This window comes from Xenopus tropicalis, chromosome 1 (assembly GCF_000004195.4).
Source record: "Xenopus tropicalis strain Nigerian chromosome 1, UCB_Xtro_10.0, whole genome shotgun sequence".
NCBI lineage: Eukaryota > Metazoa > Chordata > Amphibia > Anura > Pipidae > Xenopus > Xenopus tropicalis.
Window position 1 is genome coordinate 142,847,612 of NC_030677.2, and position 15,822 is coordinate 142,863,433.

Consider the following 15,822-nt stretch of genomic DNA (forward strand, 5'->3'; position numbering starts at 1 on the left):
CAAGCAGAGTATGGCACACACAGGCAGCACTCTGCCTGTCCTATGCTGTCTGTGTGTGCCATACTCTGCCTGTCCTACCCTGCCTATATGTGCCATACTCTGCCTTCTCTATGCTGCCTCTGTGTACCATACTCTGCCTGCCCTACCCTGACTGTGTGTGCCATACTCTGCCTGCCCTACCCTTCCTATGTGTGCCATACCCTCCCTGACCTATGCTGCCTGTGTGTGCCATACTCTACCTGCCCTATGCTGGCTGTATGTGCCATACTCTGCCTACAGTACCTATGTCTGAGGTGTGAAGAAGTGAACAATGGGGGTGATTACAGTCTGAGCCTGAGGTGTGAACACTGCAGGGGGTGAACAATGCATGTATTAAAAGGTGTGAAAAACACAGGGGATTACATTTTTAAACAATACAGAGGGATTACAGCCTGAATCTGAGGTGAGAACCATGCAGGGGGCCAGTTAATCTCAGTACTGATACCATTTAATGCTTACACAAAGGTAAGCCATCAAAGCAGCCAGACAGGTGGGGGGCCACACAGAGGGGGGTCGCGGGCCGCCAGTTGGACAGCACTGAACTATGTCATAGGGTTTTGTAAATGGAAAACAAGTCTCTAAAATCTTGCAATATTTTCATTAATACTAAGAAAATAACTTTTTTAGTGGTTCATATTAAATTCTAGAAATTGCTTTGTCTAGACTCAGCCACCTTGTGGAGACATGTTTCACGATTTCAGCATAACCTGTATCACAAAAATTGCAGAATTCTTCAAGGCCCTGTTTTTGTTTTGTTAATATGTCAAACCAATAAAAGATATTGATACAAAAATCCTCAGCATCAAAGGCAGTTGCTTTACATGCTATGTTTTGCATAATGTGGCATGGACAGCCACAAAAAAGTGGTAGGATTCATTGTTTTTATTCAGGTTTAATTTTCCACAATTAAAGGAGAACTAAACCCTAAAAATGAATACTGCCAGAAATGCCACATTTTATATACGGAAATGACTACACTAGCCAAAAGTTTCAGCATCTCTTTTGTAGTAATGATATAGGTCTTTACAGTTGTCCCAGTTGTCATCTAGAATTATGTATATGGATAGGCTAAATGACAGGCATCTTTAATTTTACATTCACGATGTGGAAAACAAGTTTTTTTTCAGAATCCTGCATTGAAATCCATTTTTCAAAAACACAAACAGGGGGGCTAACCCTGTTCTTAATTTTTTTAGGGTGCTACAGCCATGTGACCTGTGCTCTGATAACCTTCAGCCACACTTTACTGCTGCGCTGCAAGTTGGAGTGATATCACCTTTCCCCCCAGCAGTCGAGCAGCAGAGCAATGGGAAGGCAGCAAGATAGCAGCTGCCAGTAGATATCAGAAAGATCAGACTCAGACACAACACACTGAGATGGCTGCCTACACACCAATATTACAGCTAAAAGAAAATGCATTTGTTGGTTCAAGAAACAAATTTTAAACGTAGAGTGAATTATTAGATATGTAAACAGTGTAATTTAGAAATAAAATGTACACCATAAAAATCATGACAGTATCCCTTTAAGTAATGAAATGTAAAAACAACAATAAAATTGTAGCTGTAGCCTCACAGAGCAACTTTTTTATTTTTTTTTTAGCTGCCAGTGTCAATGACCCCCATTTGAAAGGGTAGGCAAATAATTCAAAACCTATAAAGAATAATGAGAAACAATTGCAAAGTAGGTAGGAATAGGACATTCTAGAACATTTTAAAAGTTTACTTAAAGGTGACCACCCCTATTATGCCGTACCTACCATAGCTCTTCAATGAACCGAGAATGCAGTCTGGAAATACAAGGGGGCACAATCATGAAAACGCGAGTTTGAATCCCAAATGGGATAAATTCGGATTGGATACAGAAATTTCTGAAGATCGCAAATATCACGAATATGCTTACGAATAAATTGTATTAGCCACATAAATATCGTATTTGCAATCCGAAAATCACGAATTTTTCATATTGAACGATCGTAAAATGCAGGAAAACCTTTCCGACTTTGATCCTTCTGTGCACGATTTTGGAAGCCTCCCATAGGACTCAATGGCACTCTGCAGCTCCAACCTGGCCCAAGGAAAGTCTCCCATAGGGCTCAATGGCACTCTGCAGCTCCAACCTGGCCCAAGGAAAGTCTCCCATAGGGCTCAATGGCAGTCTGCAGCTCCAACCTGGCCCAAGGAAAGTCTCCCATAGGGCTCAATGGCACTCTGCAACTCCAACCTGGCCCAAGGAAAGTCTCCCATAGGGCTCAATGGCACTCTGCAGCTCCAACCTGGCCCAAGGAAAGTCTCCCATAGGGCTCAATGGCACTCTGCAGCTCCAACCTGGCCCAAGGGAAGTCTCCCATAGGGCTCAATGGCACTCTGCAGCTCCAACCTGGCCCAAGGAAAGTCTCCCATAGGGCTCAATGGCACTCTGCAGCTCCAACCCAGCCCAAGGAAAGTCTCCCATAGGGCTCAATGGCACTCTGCAGCTCCAACCTGGCCCAAGGAAAGTCTCCCATAGGGCTCAATGGCACTCTGCAGCTCCAACCCGGCCCAAGGAAAGTTACAATAACAAAGTTGGAATGAATCCGAAACTTTTGTACTCTGCGAGACAATACGATTTTGTCGCAAAGTACGAAAAAGTTGCGATAGATACGAAAAAGTCATGCAAGGTACGAAATTGTCGCAAAAAACACGCTCATTGCGAAAAAGACGCATTTGGAGCGTTCGTGGATTAGTAAATGTGCCCCAAAGACTAAGCAGCAACTGGCCAACTAAAGCATGCCAAAGGGTGCAGGGAATTGTTATGCCACCTTATTAAATTAAAATTAAAGTAAAACTTACTTAGTATGTCTTAGAGAGTGATATAGAAAAGGCCAATTGCAAGTTTTTCAGAATATCACTCTACATCATAGTAAAAGTTATTTTTTTTAAAGTTAAATTTTAAGGTGAATAGCCCCTTTAATGCAGTTCTGTTCTTTTTTTGCATAGCAACTCCCTGTACCCTTTGACATGCTTTAGTTTGTAGGGGTGCAGGGAGTTGTTCAGTTGCTAATTAATCTTTGTCTTTCTAGACTGGGCTCTCAACTGGAGGAGAGCTGCTGACCAATTCAAAAATAACATTCTGAAACCATTCTGAAAAAAATGCAATTGGTCTTTAAAAAATAAATAAATAAATAAATAAATTGTAGTTTTTAAACTGTTTAGCTTTTTGTTCAGCTCTCCTGCTGGGAATGTCAAAAGCTGAGGGCCCAGTCTGGAAAGACAAAGACTAACCGGCAGTTGAACAAATCCCTGTACCTCTGCCAACTAAAGCATGCCAAAGGATGCAGGGAGTTATGACAAAAAGGGGCACAAGTGCATTAAAGGGACTGTTCTCCTTAAAATTAAATTAGTATGACGTAGAGAGTGATATTCTGAAAAACTTGCAATTGGTCTTTTCTTTTTTTAAAGGAGACATATCCTATAAAAATGATGAATGTACCAGAGAATTATACTCCTCTAGATATAGAAGGATTGTGCTTAAAGTTGTGTTTCTGACTGATTTATTGAGAAATTCCACAAAAATCCCACTAGCCCCGCCCATCTGTTCCACTTCCTGCTGGCTGAATTCTCTGGATGAGCTGGGGAGCAGGCGGCCCTCCATACCCTGCACTGTAGGATAGGAACCAATCAGCAGCTAGGCTGACCTGATAGGGAACTGAAGTCTGTCTGTGCTTGTGTGACTGCAGGGCTGTGATTGGTTCTCCCCCTCCTACTGTGCTTCTGGCAGGGACCGTTAGGACACGCCCACTCTCCATTTCAGTGATAGGATCTATAGCTCCATATAGTATTCATAATTGCCTACAAAATTAGCGCTTATCCCCATTTATCCAATATGTCTCCTTTACATTTGTGGCTTTTTTTGTTCAGCAGCTCTCCAGTTAGGAATTTCAGAAGATATTTTGTTGCTAGGATCCAAAGTACTCTAGCAACCAAGCAGTGACTAAGGAGAAAGAAAAATAAGGCAATTCAAAATAAGCCCAATTGAAAGTTTGTATACACTGGCTAACTTCCCCTTTAAGAACACACATTTGGAAGCATGGAGTCCAGACCTCCCTTCACTCATCACCCTTATGAGTCTGCCTTTGGATATAAGCCTGACTTAGTTATACCAGAATGAATGCAGCTTCTACAGCACACAGAGCAAAAAATGAATTTTACTTGTGCTGCTCGCCCCAGGCAATACGTTCATATTTATTTCTGAAAGTTCAGTGTTTATGCACGTTTTTGTCCAAGCTAAATAAGTTCTGAGAACATTGTATATTTTATCTTTGTTTTTGGATTATGTGAAAAATCGGAAACTCTTCAAGAAAATCCCGCCAAAAAGTTGCTCTCATTCTATGTAATTCAAACACAAGGAAAGCAGCAATACTGTAGTAAAATGTACTAAAATGGACACCGTAGTTTAGTTTCACGTTCTCCATCTACGTAGTGGTCACATGTTGTGACATCACTAAGCCGGGACTTCCTCTAAGCCACTGCTGCCAAATGAAGTTACTAAGGGGCGTTGCTGTATGGAACAAATCGGAAGTGGGTGGGGCAGGCAATATAAGGAAGGGCGAAGCGTGAGCTCTGCATGTTGTGTAGTTATGGCTGCAGGTAAGTGTGTTTGTAAGTATGTGTGGTGTTTGATTTGGTAATGGTTTGTAAAGGGTTTTTTTCCAAGATGCGGGTGGAGGTAGGTTTGTTGTATAAGCAGCCTGATACTGCACTGTAGCTGCCATCTCTGCTTTTTGTTTTCGTTAGATCGTAGTCTTTTTAGAGTTAGGGGGTTAAACTTGTCGGCCATCTTAGGTTTAGTGAAACACGTGGTAGACGAATGGATGGTTAAGGGAGCCCTTCAGTCTCTGTAGTGAGCAGGGCTGGTGGGATATTCAATAGTGCCTAGTGCTTTTAGTAAATGGAGGATGTTTCTCTTTATGGCGCTAACCTGCAGGTCTTCTAATGCACCGTGCCTTTGTCTGGAAGCTGGTACATTTGTATGTTCCAGTAGTCAGTATATTGGCCTATATCCTAGGAATGGCATTGCTCTATTAATGCGTATGCGTTAGTATCAGTTCTATCGTGCCTACATACCATGATTGCCATAGTAATTGGGGTGTAGGGTGACTTCCCGCCATTGTCTTCCAGCTTTAAGGTAATTCCAAAATTTTAGAATATAGCTGTCTACAACCTGTGTATTAAAAGGTTATTTAATATATTCATTCATACATGTGAGTTTTAACTGCTTTGTCTTTACTTTGCAGCTATCTGCCTGTACAGGAAGCCACATTTAAAGGTATAACTCGCCTGAATAATCTCTGAGCAGTGGGTTCAATTGTATTTTTAAATTGTGTGTGTTTTTTTTTTTTTGTTTTTTTTGCTTTCCTAAATATTTAAACAATTATGTAACAGTTTGTGGCATGATGAGATTGCATAGTCCGTGTTTCACCTGAGATTACAGTGATTATGTAAATGCACTGAACAAGCTTACCCTAGTTACTTGGCTTCTATCTTGGGCAAACTATTTTATAATCCTAAACATCTGACTATTTACTTTTTTATCTTTTAGATGCCTCAGAACTATGCTTACATCCTGAGCTGGCTCTCTATGCCTGAGGGGTGACTAACCAGACTAAGGTATGAAGCTGTGACACTTAAAGCAATACTGACCCTTTCTTGCTCCTGCTCTTGTATTTTCCTGGTAATCAACTTTTAATATCTTTATAAAACAATCTGCAAAGTTTATTCACTCAGCCATGTTTGGTCTTCTCTCCAAGGCTTGAATGTAAACATCTCCCTAAAGTTATTAAATCTGTCTAATTGCAGTGCCTTATGATTTTGGACCTTAAGTGCCCTTTCTGCCTTTCCCTGCATAGGAGCTTCAGCTGTTGTCTGTCTGTGTGTGTGTGTGTGTGTGTAAGAGGGGAGGTAGGCATGGAAAAAGGTTAGGCCTGCCTGCTATCTACTAAGTGTAAGGTGGGGGAGTAGGGGGGGAAAGCCCTTAGAAGCAGCAGGCATTGGAAAGTTAAAGCCTGCTTGCTATCTAGTTCTGTGTGGGGAGGGAGGAAACGGCAAGCTGAAGGTTAGGATTCTCCCAGTTTATGACGTGCTTATTTTGACACCAATTGAGAAGCTACAGTTGGGCTCTTCTACACAGGATTTATTTAGAGACAGAACTTTTAGAAAAAGTCAACCTGACCTATAGGTAGTTTTGGATGTAGATTCATATTTGGATAAGATGCTTTTTGGTGTCCGTATCACTTTAATACCGCTAGACCTTGGTTTGTTGTAGGGTGGTGAGCTATTTAGTTATAAATAAATGTTGAAAAAACCACCTACCATCTGCGTAGTGACAACTGCTTAATAAACGGATCTAGTGTTGGTAACTTAATTAGGGATGCACTGAATCCAGGGTTCGGTTTGGGTAAACCAAAACATTGGAAAGTTAAATGCTTTATGTATTGTATAACTGAGCCTGATGTGATGAGATTGCATAGTCCGTGTTTCACCTGAGAATCCTATGATTATGCACATGCCCTGATCAGTCTCATTATCTATGTAAACTGAAAATAACAGGACTTGCGTTCTAAATAAAACCAACCTATGCTATAATGGGAATATAAATGACCATTGTGTCCCAAATACTAGCAGCTTTGAAAAAACCACCTACCATCAGAGTAATAGACAAATATTTTAAACCTTTGGAGCAAGAGCAAATCCAGTGTTTTCACTTGAATAAATATTTGTTCTATACGCAAACTTCTTTTTTTATTCCCTTTCAGGTATCTGAATTAGACGTAGCAGGAAGTGAAGTGGGTGCTGCTTCACCAGCTTAATGATGCATAGCACAAGAATATTATCTTGGTAAGTATCTGGTATCTTGTGTATTGACATGACTTGTGCATTAACATTGCTTGGTGATGGCATATATAAGCAGTTCTTAGGTTTTTTTTATATCCTGACGGCTGTTCCTCTCTCTGCTCCAAGACATGGGCTGTGGGATTTTAGGCTGTCAAAGAGAAACTGACCTTTTTCACTCGGGGGCATGCTCTGGCAACTGGCTGCCTGTCCTTGCCTTCTGAATTTTGCGGGGTCATACAAATAAATATCAAATCTATTTTAGTGCTGTGAATGTTTACTTTAACCTTGCAGCACAAAGTGGTGGTTACCTAGAACTGGCCATACCTACTAATGAAATTGAGATCACTGTAAGCAATGCTGCAGCACAAATAAAATGGCAGTATTCCTCTAATGGGGGAGTGACCAATAACAAACTGGCAGAAGAAAATTGTAACTTATTTTAATTTTGGTAACTCTCGTCGTATGGAGAGTGCCTTGAACATTGATTGAGCATTGATTTTTCGTATTGCACATACTATTGCTTAAAATAAAGGCAGCTGTAGTTCTTTGTTAGAGTTACACAGGTACTGATAATCTTTAATCTTTTTCCTCTCAGGTGTTAAACATTGTCATTCTGTAGTACTGAAGAGTTCATCCATCAAGACATTGTAGTACCGTGAATAGGTATTCCATTTTGAGCCCACATGCATATAATGGGTAACTTGCCTTGCCATCACATGGCAACTGTGAAGGCATTAGTCTGGACAATAGTCTTCCTGAGCACTACACAACAAAGCTTGCAGCTAAAGTACTGTTACATCAGAGATGTAAGGGACTGGACACTGGTGCAGGGATAGTTGAACTTCCAAAGGCAGAGACCCAGCTGGATCAAAAAAGGAATACCAGGAGTAGCATTTGACTCTTATTTGATCTACAGTCCAATCCAACATATTTTGATTTAACATCCTTGTCTGGCTGTGTAGGGAAAACTGCTAACTTCTATAGCATTCTGCCCTAGTAGGCAGGCACGCGTAAATAGAGAAGATGCTTTATAAATCTGTATGGTGGATAAACTCTCTACCTTCACCTGGATTAAATATTTTGTGAACAGTTTGACTTTGTCTGTATGGCCCAGTTCTGCCTTCTGGAACATGCTGCACTTGTCACTAAGTGTCACTAAATTGTAATGTTTCTAATAAAACTCATTTACACAAGTTATTTGCCTGTGCCTTTTAAATCCAAAGCAAATGTGTCTAAATCTAAAATGGAATTTTGTTGTGGAAGCCAACTTCCAAAACAATGTGCTAATCCCACCACAATTGTACTTTTCCACTTCCAGATGCAAAGTAGATACCAGTTGTGGAAATCTAAAGGTGGCCATAAACTTTACAATTTTGATCTTTTTGGCGACCCTTTAGCCGGAAAAGATCACTTGTTTCCCTTCACTGATGTTCAGGGCTTAATCGTCTGATATGGAGCTAGAAACAATACATGAGCTTGACTATTCAGTCCTAGATTTTCCTTGGGCTCATTCAATAGCCCTCAATCAATCTCTTGTCACAAGGTTTCGTGCAATAATATCTGTTTATGGCCAGCTTAAGGGAAATGCATCACAGCAGGATCTGGGGCTTTCTTAAATGCAAAATATAATTTACTGTTGCCCTGCACTGGTAACAGTTTGTTTCACAAACACTAATATTTATATAAAAAAAATCAAAATCAGACAAAGGAAATCAAAAGACTACGGGGCACATTTACTAAGACACGAATCTGAACCAAATTGGGAAAAATTTGAAAACTAACATTTTGCGACTTTTTCGTATTTTTTGCGATTTTTTTTTTCGCCGTCTTTACGACTTTTCGGAAATTGTTGCGACTTTTTCGTTACCAATACGATTTGCTCAAAATCTGGCGATTTTTTTCATAGCGTTAAAACTTGCGCTAAAAGTTGCGCCTTTTTCGTAGCATTAAAACTTAAAAGGTGCGACGTTTCGCACAAGTTTTAACGTTACGAAAAAATCGCCAGATTTTGCGCAACTTTCGGAATGGCTACGAAAAACTCGCGTTTTTTCGCACAAATCGTATTAATGAAAGTCGCAACAATTTTCCAAAAAAATCGCAAAATACCGATCATTACGAAAAAAACGCAATCGGACGCATTCGGCCCGTTCGTGGGTTAGTAAATGTGCCCCTAAGTGTAGTCAAAGTAGATATCTATGCCATACTGCATAGATACAAAGGCAGGGTTCACACTTAAAATAATTAGTTGCACTAAAACTATGTAACCAATGTTTGTGTGAAGTGTGGCTGCTTACAGTTCTCTAGCTTGCTGTTGCCTTGTGAATATCACACACAGCATCTTGAACAAAGCTGTGTTTGGATCTTTATATTTGAGTCTTGGGATATACTTGATTTGCACCTGAACCCCTAGTGTATGTTATAGTTGGCACCATTGTTACAAAGGAGCCATTTTTCTCAATCCCTTTCTCTTGCTTCCTCTTCCATACTTTAACTATTCTCTCCATCTCTTACTTGCTTCCTATCTGCACTAGAGTTTATACTGAATAATGATAGTCTGCAGTCCTATGATTTTCAGACCTGCAAAGGCTCTTTCCTGACGGCACACAATTCTGGCAAGTGAAACCTTCAATAAGCACTCTTGTGGTCGGTTCTATAAGAGGTATAAATAAAGCAGTACACTTTAACACCCCCTGCCCCTGAAATTAAGACAAACTTATTGCAGACCCTTCCCTTTTGGATGATTGGTCTGACAGCTGCTCTGAACTGGAATGCACAAGACAAAAAGTATGTCTCCCGACTGCCTTATTTTGGTACCTCCTGTAAGGCAGCGTGACCTATTTTACAAATAGATTTGCTGTCCAGTGGACTAAAGTGTAAAAGTAGCAGTATGGCAGAATAGTTATTAAAGGGGTTTGGCTGTAAAATGTTATGAAAAATGTGTTCCTTTAACATCTATCTCCATTATAGTGTTCTACCTTATCTGTATTTCTATTACCTCTTCCTTGCCATCTTGCTCTTTTTCTCTATTTCTACTTTGACAGACTAAAAGTGGAGAGACCCATGGTGTTACAAAACTAGACAATGTTGTCACCTGACAGCTTATGCCTGTTTAGTTATTTATATTAAAACTTGAGATTACTAAAAAAAAAAATGATGCATCTTCTGTGTACAAAATGCCTTCATCACTCCAAACCTAGGATTTGGTTTGGCTGAACATTACATCATGTGCTGAGATTTCTCTGAATCCTAATTGTATACATCATGAACACATGTTGGAAAGAAGTATAAATTTGAATAAACCTCATGCAGTTTAATTGCAATAAGTAACATATATTTTAATTGATGGATGCAGTTAAGAAGAGCAATCTTCCAAACTGACAGGTTTTGTGCTTTGACATATAAAAGCTGATAACTATCCTACTTAACTTTACTTCCAAAAATGGTATTTAAATATGAAGCAAAAAGATACTTTGACTAGGTTAACATCAAAACTCCTTAGGCTAATGCTTCACCATGTGTATGGCATATATTTTCTGGTTTCCAAGAATACGCGCCATACGCTCCCACCTGTGCCTGCACCCGAATGAATGGTATACGCTCGGGTGCAGGCACATGTAGCCGATATCTGTAGAAAAACACGAGAGAATGCAAAGTCTTGCGGTTTTTATGCAGATTTCGGCTACATGTGCCTGCACCCGAGCGTATTCCATTCATTCGGGTGCAGGCACAGGTGGGAGCGTATGGCACGTATTCTTGGCAAGGGTTTTTCAGTTTGCCGAAAATATATGCCATACACATGGTGTGGCATTAGCCATATCCCTGTTGCATCAGTGGATATTGAGCACAGGTGAAAATATATTCTGAAAACTAATATAAAGGGTTATGCTTACTCTCATTAAAGGTGATATATAGTCACCCCATTAAGTTAAAGGATTCTGTTAGAATCACTAAAAACAAGTTTTCAATATATGTACATTTTTCTTTCTTTCTTTTGCAAAGATAGAGTACCTGCTTTCCTCTGCTCCAACAGGCAGCTGCTCAAAAACCTAAGCAGCCACTGGCCGGACACTGTTGGAACACAGAATACACATCCAGCATTGAGCATACTTGCTTTTGATTGGCTCCTACTGCACAAGAACTGTGCAGTAGGAGACCAAGCAGATTACATCAGAATTGAAGCAAAAGCTGACTGAGGCTGCCTGTTGGAGTGCAGGAACCGTTAATCTGAACTTAATAGTCTGACTATACATCCCATTTAACTTTATTCCCTTTATATTAGACTAGTTCCGGTGCCATATTCTAGTGTTACATCCTTGTGGTCTTGAATGCTCTGGATGCATCTAGGTTTTGCTGATTGTTTCCAGGAGAAGAGAAGATGGGGTTTCCGGGTTCCTCAGAAGGTCTTGTGCAGAAGAAGGGCCTTGAGTTTAAGTCGCCATCAAAACATCTTGCAGGTGGAGTTCTAACAGTTGGAAATCTAAATGAATTACCTGCAGGTGGTGAATAAAGTTCCATTTAGTGTTTTCAGTGTATTTGCACAAGTGACATCGGCCTACTTTGTAACTAATTGAAAAATGAGAAAAAAAGAAATATTTGTTGTTATAGTTATGCTAAAAATTCCAATTCTGTTTTATGATTGGATACTAATACAAGGCCTCTACAGACATAGTCTAACTAGCAAGTTATGCAGTGCTTTAAACTAATTTATTACAAACAGTGGTTACTGAATAGAAATTGGATCAGAAGGCCCTGCTTGCAAGAGCTTACTAGTTATAATTCACATAAAGGCTTGTACTGGGATAACTATATAAAAGAAATACATCCTTGGACTACTGTCTGTAAAAGATATATATATTAAGTATGAAAAGCAATTAATTCCACTGTTGACCTCTATTCAATATAGGCTTGTCGGGGATGAACCTGCTGGTGTCTGACAGAGACATAACACAGTGCCAGGGAAAGACTCCGTTTCAGGCTGATATCAATAAATATCAATACAATAATGCTGACATAAATCTCAGGATAATTCCTAATAGGGGAACCCTGCATCAAGAATATCCCTAGCCATGTTACAATACCCATCTGATGCAGGAGGCCTAGCTGAACTGAATTAATTGTTGTATTAGCTGGCAGCAAAACTGTTAAAAAAAAATGGTGGGCTTCCTAATCCATAGACAATGCAGCCACAACTTTGGAGGCTGAGGAATGCAGAAGCCAGCATTTTTAAGTTGTCCCCCTTTTCAATGCCATCCCATGCCACAGGCAAAGCATTTCCCATTATTTTAAATTAGAAACAGTGACTGAAGGGAAAGGGCAATTTGACTGCTACGGTTCTCCATGAGACACTGCTGCCACTGCATTGCCTGGTGCACCATAAGCCTAACAATGAGAAGTAGAAGTAACCTGGGCCCACTGACATATATTCTTATATTTTGTCACAATCTTCTACTGTAAACATATGCACATCATTTTTATATGTATGATTTCTTGTTGTTACCTGGAGGAAATCCAAATACTCCAGGAAGGTCTTCTTGTGATTGCTCTGCACAGGACTCCCTGTTAACCACAGTAATGTTGCGCAACCTCATTGAATCATACATCCCCTGCAACTTCTGATACTGACGATTGCGCTCCATCAATCTTTCCGAAAGGTCACTGTACTTTCTTTTGTATTCTTCCAGAATTTTTTTTAGGGAGGTCACCTCTCCTTTCATAGCAGTGAGTTCTGAATCCTTGCTTTGCAGCTGATGAGTGTATAATTTCTCGACCTGTTTTAAGTGCCCTTCTGCCTTGCTGTGAGTATACTCTTGGTATAGGCGTTCCTGGTACACCTGAAAATATAGTCATGACTAAAACAGCAAGACACAAAAGTAGCTACAAAAATGTAAAAATCAGTCTGTCAACCCTTAGCTGAACCCGGATATTAACATGCAATTAAAATGAGAAAAATTGTCTTCTTACCTGGTATGTCCAGAATGCTAATGCTCGGGAACAAATGTCAAGAACAATTTCAGGACGCAATCCAGCAAGTATCATTGCCTTATATTCTTCTGAAGGGCTTAGCTCAGTGCGCACAATGTCAAGCTTACCAGAAAGGGTGCTGTTACAAGCAGGACAGACTGCAGGTGACCGACTTAACTCCGCACTACCATGTTGGTCACAGAATATATGTGAGCAGGCTGTAACCCAGGTATAACCTGATAACTTCACTCGGCACTTGCGGTAGTTACAGAGTAATAAATCATCGCACACTGACATCTCTCAAAATCAGAAGAAACTGAAAGAGATTAATAAACATCATAAATTGCAAAAGTGCACAAAAGAGAGGGCAAGTTTATATCAATTTTTTGCTAAGTAGAAGGGTACAAGGTGATGAGTAATAACATTTGTGTTGCATACAGATGGAGCCGATTTTTTCTGCCGTGTGCTGAGTGCCACTGACTGGCTCCCCTGCACAGTCTGGGAAGGGAGGCAATAGGGACTAGCAGGGTTTTGGGGAAATTTCTCAGTAAATCAAGCCAAATCACTACTTTTTAAAGCAAATTCCTTTTATATTTAAAAAAATATAATGCATGATTTTCCACACAATATGTCTCCTTTAAATTATATTTTAGGTTTAGCAGCTGTTTTTTTGCAGAGCAGTCCCAGACTTGTTACTGAGTTTAATAGAAAAAAAATAATGTATTGGCCATAGTAATTCCTATTTATTTTGGTCTGCAACAAACTACGTTAATGCATTTCAAGAACAAGAAGGCACAAATTGTCTATGAGGCTCTTTAAAGGAGAAGAAAAGTCATTTTGGCATTTTATTGCCAATAGATTTGCCACATTAGTGCCTCCTAGAACACTATATTTATTCAGCAGAACATTACTATAACAGCCCTAGAAGCTTTTTCTGTTTGTTTAAGACTGCAGCTGCCATTTTAAGTAGCTTCCTGCTTGCAGCGAGCTGTTGGTAGCTCAGATCGCGCATTCCTAACGGAGGGGAGAGCAGGGGAGGGAAGAGAGCTGACTCAGCAGACTTGACAGCAGAACATGTTTACAAAAAAGGAGACATGGACTCCTTTGTTTCTTTTGATTGAGGACTTCTGTGTGTGCTTATGGCTGTATTTACATAGACCTTTTCTGATAAAGCTTACTTAGTTTTTACCTTTCCTTCTCCTTTAAGGATTTTTTTTTCTCTTTATGGACTCTTTGAAAACTGAAGTAAGCAGCTCTGTGAAGCAAGTTGCATAAGAGGTTAGTAGATTAAAGAGTAATTATTAGAATTTTTTTTTTGCACCACAGCCTGCTTATACTGGAAAATACTGATTTACATTAAAACTGATATTTTGTAATTTATTACTGTACATTGTATTTTTGCTACTTAGTCCTACCTGATCAGGTGCGCACACCAATTTTTTTTAAAGCAAATATGTTTGGTCCCGTGCCTACCCCATTCCTAAATTAGACAGAAATTACAAAATCTGAGTACAGCTATTTGTCCCTGAGCTTAAGCTCACGTGCATATGCGCATGCTGGGGTAAGGAAAAGTATGCACAAAAATTGAATAATTTGACATAGCACCATATTTAAGGAGTTCCTACATAGAAATGTATAAAGGCTACATCTATTCCTACGTATTATTAGGAGTTTTGCATTGATAGGCCTGCCTGTATCAAGGTGAATATGTGAATATTGCTCACAACAAACTTCTGCTCTCTAGAAATGGTATATTATTTTGCTATGAACTAGAGATGAAAGAACAGTGATGACTGAACATCAATGTAATAAGTGTTCATAAATAAGTAATGCCAACATGTATTAAAATTCAGTCAGCCCTTAGTTCTGTACTACTGTACTACCTTTTAGATGTCACTTATAAGGAAGTAAAACCAGGAAGTAAAAAAGCTACTCCTAGTTTTTATAGCAATTGGCTCAGGTGTATCATGTGACATACATATATATGAGCTGGGAATGGCCATTTGGAATTTGCCAGCAATTAAGGACCAATTCACAGCCACAGTGCCAGCCCCTTGGCTGCTACTGATCTCTATGAATTAGATTCTGTTACATTGGTTTATTGTACACAAGATCTCGGGGGAAAAAGGGTAAAAAACACACAATGAGAGTATTAATGAAGGTTGCTGGTTACTCATATAGTAATAATGAAAAGGATGAAAGAGAGGAGGTTGTTTGTTTTATTACACTGAATTGGAGGACATTGATAGTTATCATGCAGAAAATATTCATTTGTTTTACAAAACACAAGATTATCGTAAAATAGTAGTAGTACAATAATATCTCTAGATGCTTACATTCAGAGGGAAACACAAAATTTGCCTAGTGTGTGGCTGGCTGCACAGAGCTCCTTCTCCAGTCAGAATCTTCCCACAGCTATTGGGCATTGGGCAATGTTGGAATGGGCTTCAGACCCCTCACCTTGCAATAAGGTGCACTGCCACCTGACACAGGTAGGAGAAATGCCTACACAAGAGAAAGTAAATCCCTTTACCGCCTTCCTTGAAGCAATCTGATTCCTGCAAGAAGTAACAGGGTAGTTACTGAATCACTTGAGAATTCAGGGTCACAAATAAGGCTGAGGGCACATGGAGTGTTTGCTGCAGGCTTCTCTCAGCCTGCAAAAAAATGACTGGCAATGACTAATACAGTTTCAGCTTTGTGCAGCCAACTGGAGATCGGCCCAAAAAGTCAAGCGGAGATGGAAGCTGTACTTGTTAGTGCAGTTTTACTGAGGTGCATATGGGAGTGGATCTGCTTCTCTCAGCCTGCAAAAAACGCTGAGATAAATGGAGCCAACGCTCAGTGGGCTTATCTATAAACACTGGGCAAATTTGCACCTGGGCAGTAACCAATAGCAACCAATCAGTAGATAGATTTGTCCAGCTAGCTGCAGGCTGACATTTGCCAA

General features: G+C 39.9%; 1 protein-coding gene, 1 long non-coding RNA gene and 1 other non-coding gene across 7 annotated transcripts; 2 read left to right on the top strand and 1 right to left on the bottom strand.

Moving 5' to 3' along the window:
* The first annotated feature begins 4,514 nt into the window (after nucleotides 1–4,514).
* Nucleotides 4,515–8,104, top strand: LOC100496939. Of its 4 annotated transcripts, none has more exons than XR_001923356.2 (5): nucleotides 4,515–4,667; nucleotides 5,315–5,346; nucleotides 5,620–5,687; nucleotides 6,833–6,914; nucleotides 7,507–8,104. It is a non-coding gene; the product is annotated as an uncharacterized LOC100496939 (long non-coding RNA). The 4 variants fall into 4 exon arrangements; XR_001923355.2 differs by lacking the exon at nucleotides 4,515–4,667 and adding an exon at nucleotides 4,674–5,205; XR_004219777.1 differs by lacking the exon at nucleotides 4,515–4,667 and adding an exon at nucleotides 4,674–5,004.
* Nucleotides 7,010–7,153, top strand: LOC116408513. The gene has a single exon (XR_004221016.1). It is a non-coding gene; the product is annotated as a small nucleolar RNA SNORA79 (small nucleolar RNA).
* A 3,052-nt stretch (nucleotides 8,105–11,156) lies between the features above and the next one.
* Nucleotides 11,157–15,726, bottom strand: ccnb1ip1 (cyclin B1 interacting protein 1, E3 ubiquitin protein ligase). 2 transcript variants are annotated; one of them, XM_018089685.2, is made up of 4 exons: nucleotides 15,209–15,726; nucleotides 12,873–13,188; nucleotides 12,409–12,742; nucleotides 11,157–11,401 (listed from the first exon to the last, which is right to left on the bottom strand). In XM_018089685.2, exons 2-4 carry the CDS (start codon nucleotides 13,167–13,169, stop codon nucleotides 11,217–11,219), a joined length of 816 nt encoding a protein of 271 aa, XP_017945174.1. In that variant the 5' UTR covers nucleotides 13,170–13,188; nucleotides 15,209–15,726; the 3' UTR covers nucleotides 11,157–11,216. The 2 variants fall into 2 exon arrangements, with proteins under 2 accessions (XP_017945174.1, XP_031747356.1); XM_031891496.1 differs by lacking the exon at nucleotides 15,209–15,726 and adding an exon at nucleotides 14,062–14,129.
* Between the last annotated feature and the right edge of the window lie 96 nt (nucleotides 15,727–15,822).

What these genes read in the sequence shown, in the direction of transcription:
- ccnb1ip1 (XM_018089685.2), bottom strand. Translation starts at nt 13,169, where the DNA reads ATGTCAGTGTGCGATGATTTATTACTCTGTAACTACCGCAAGTGCCGA. An exon ending in TAGCATTCTGGACATACCAG is followed by an intron (nt 12,743 to 12,872) that starts GTAAGAAGACAA and finishes CTATATTTTCAG; the next exon opens with GTGTACCAGGAACGCCTATA. An exon ending in AGTATTTGGATTTCCTCCAG is followed by an intron (nt 11,402 to 12,408) that starts GTAACAACAAGA and finishes CACCACCTGCAG; the next exon opens with GTAATTCATTTAGATTTCCA.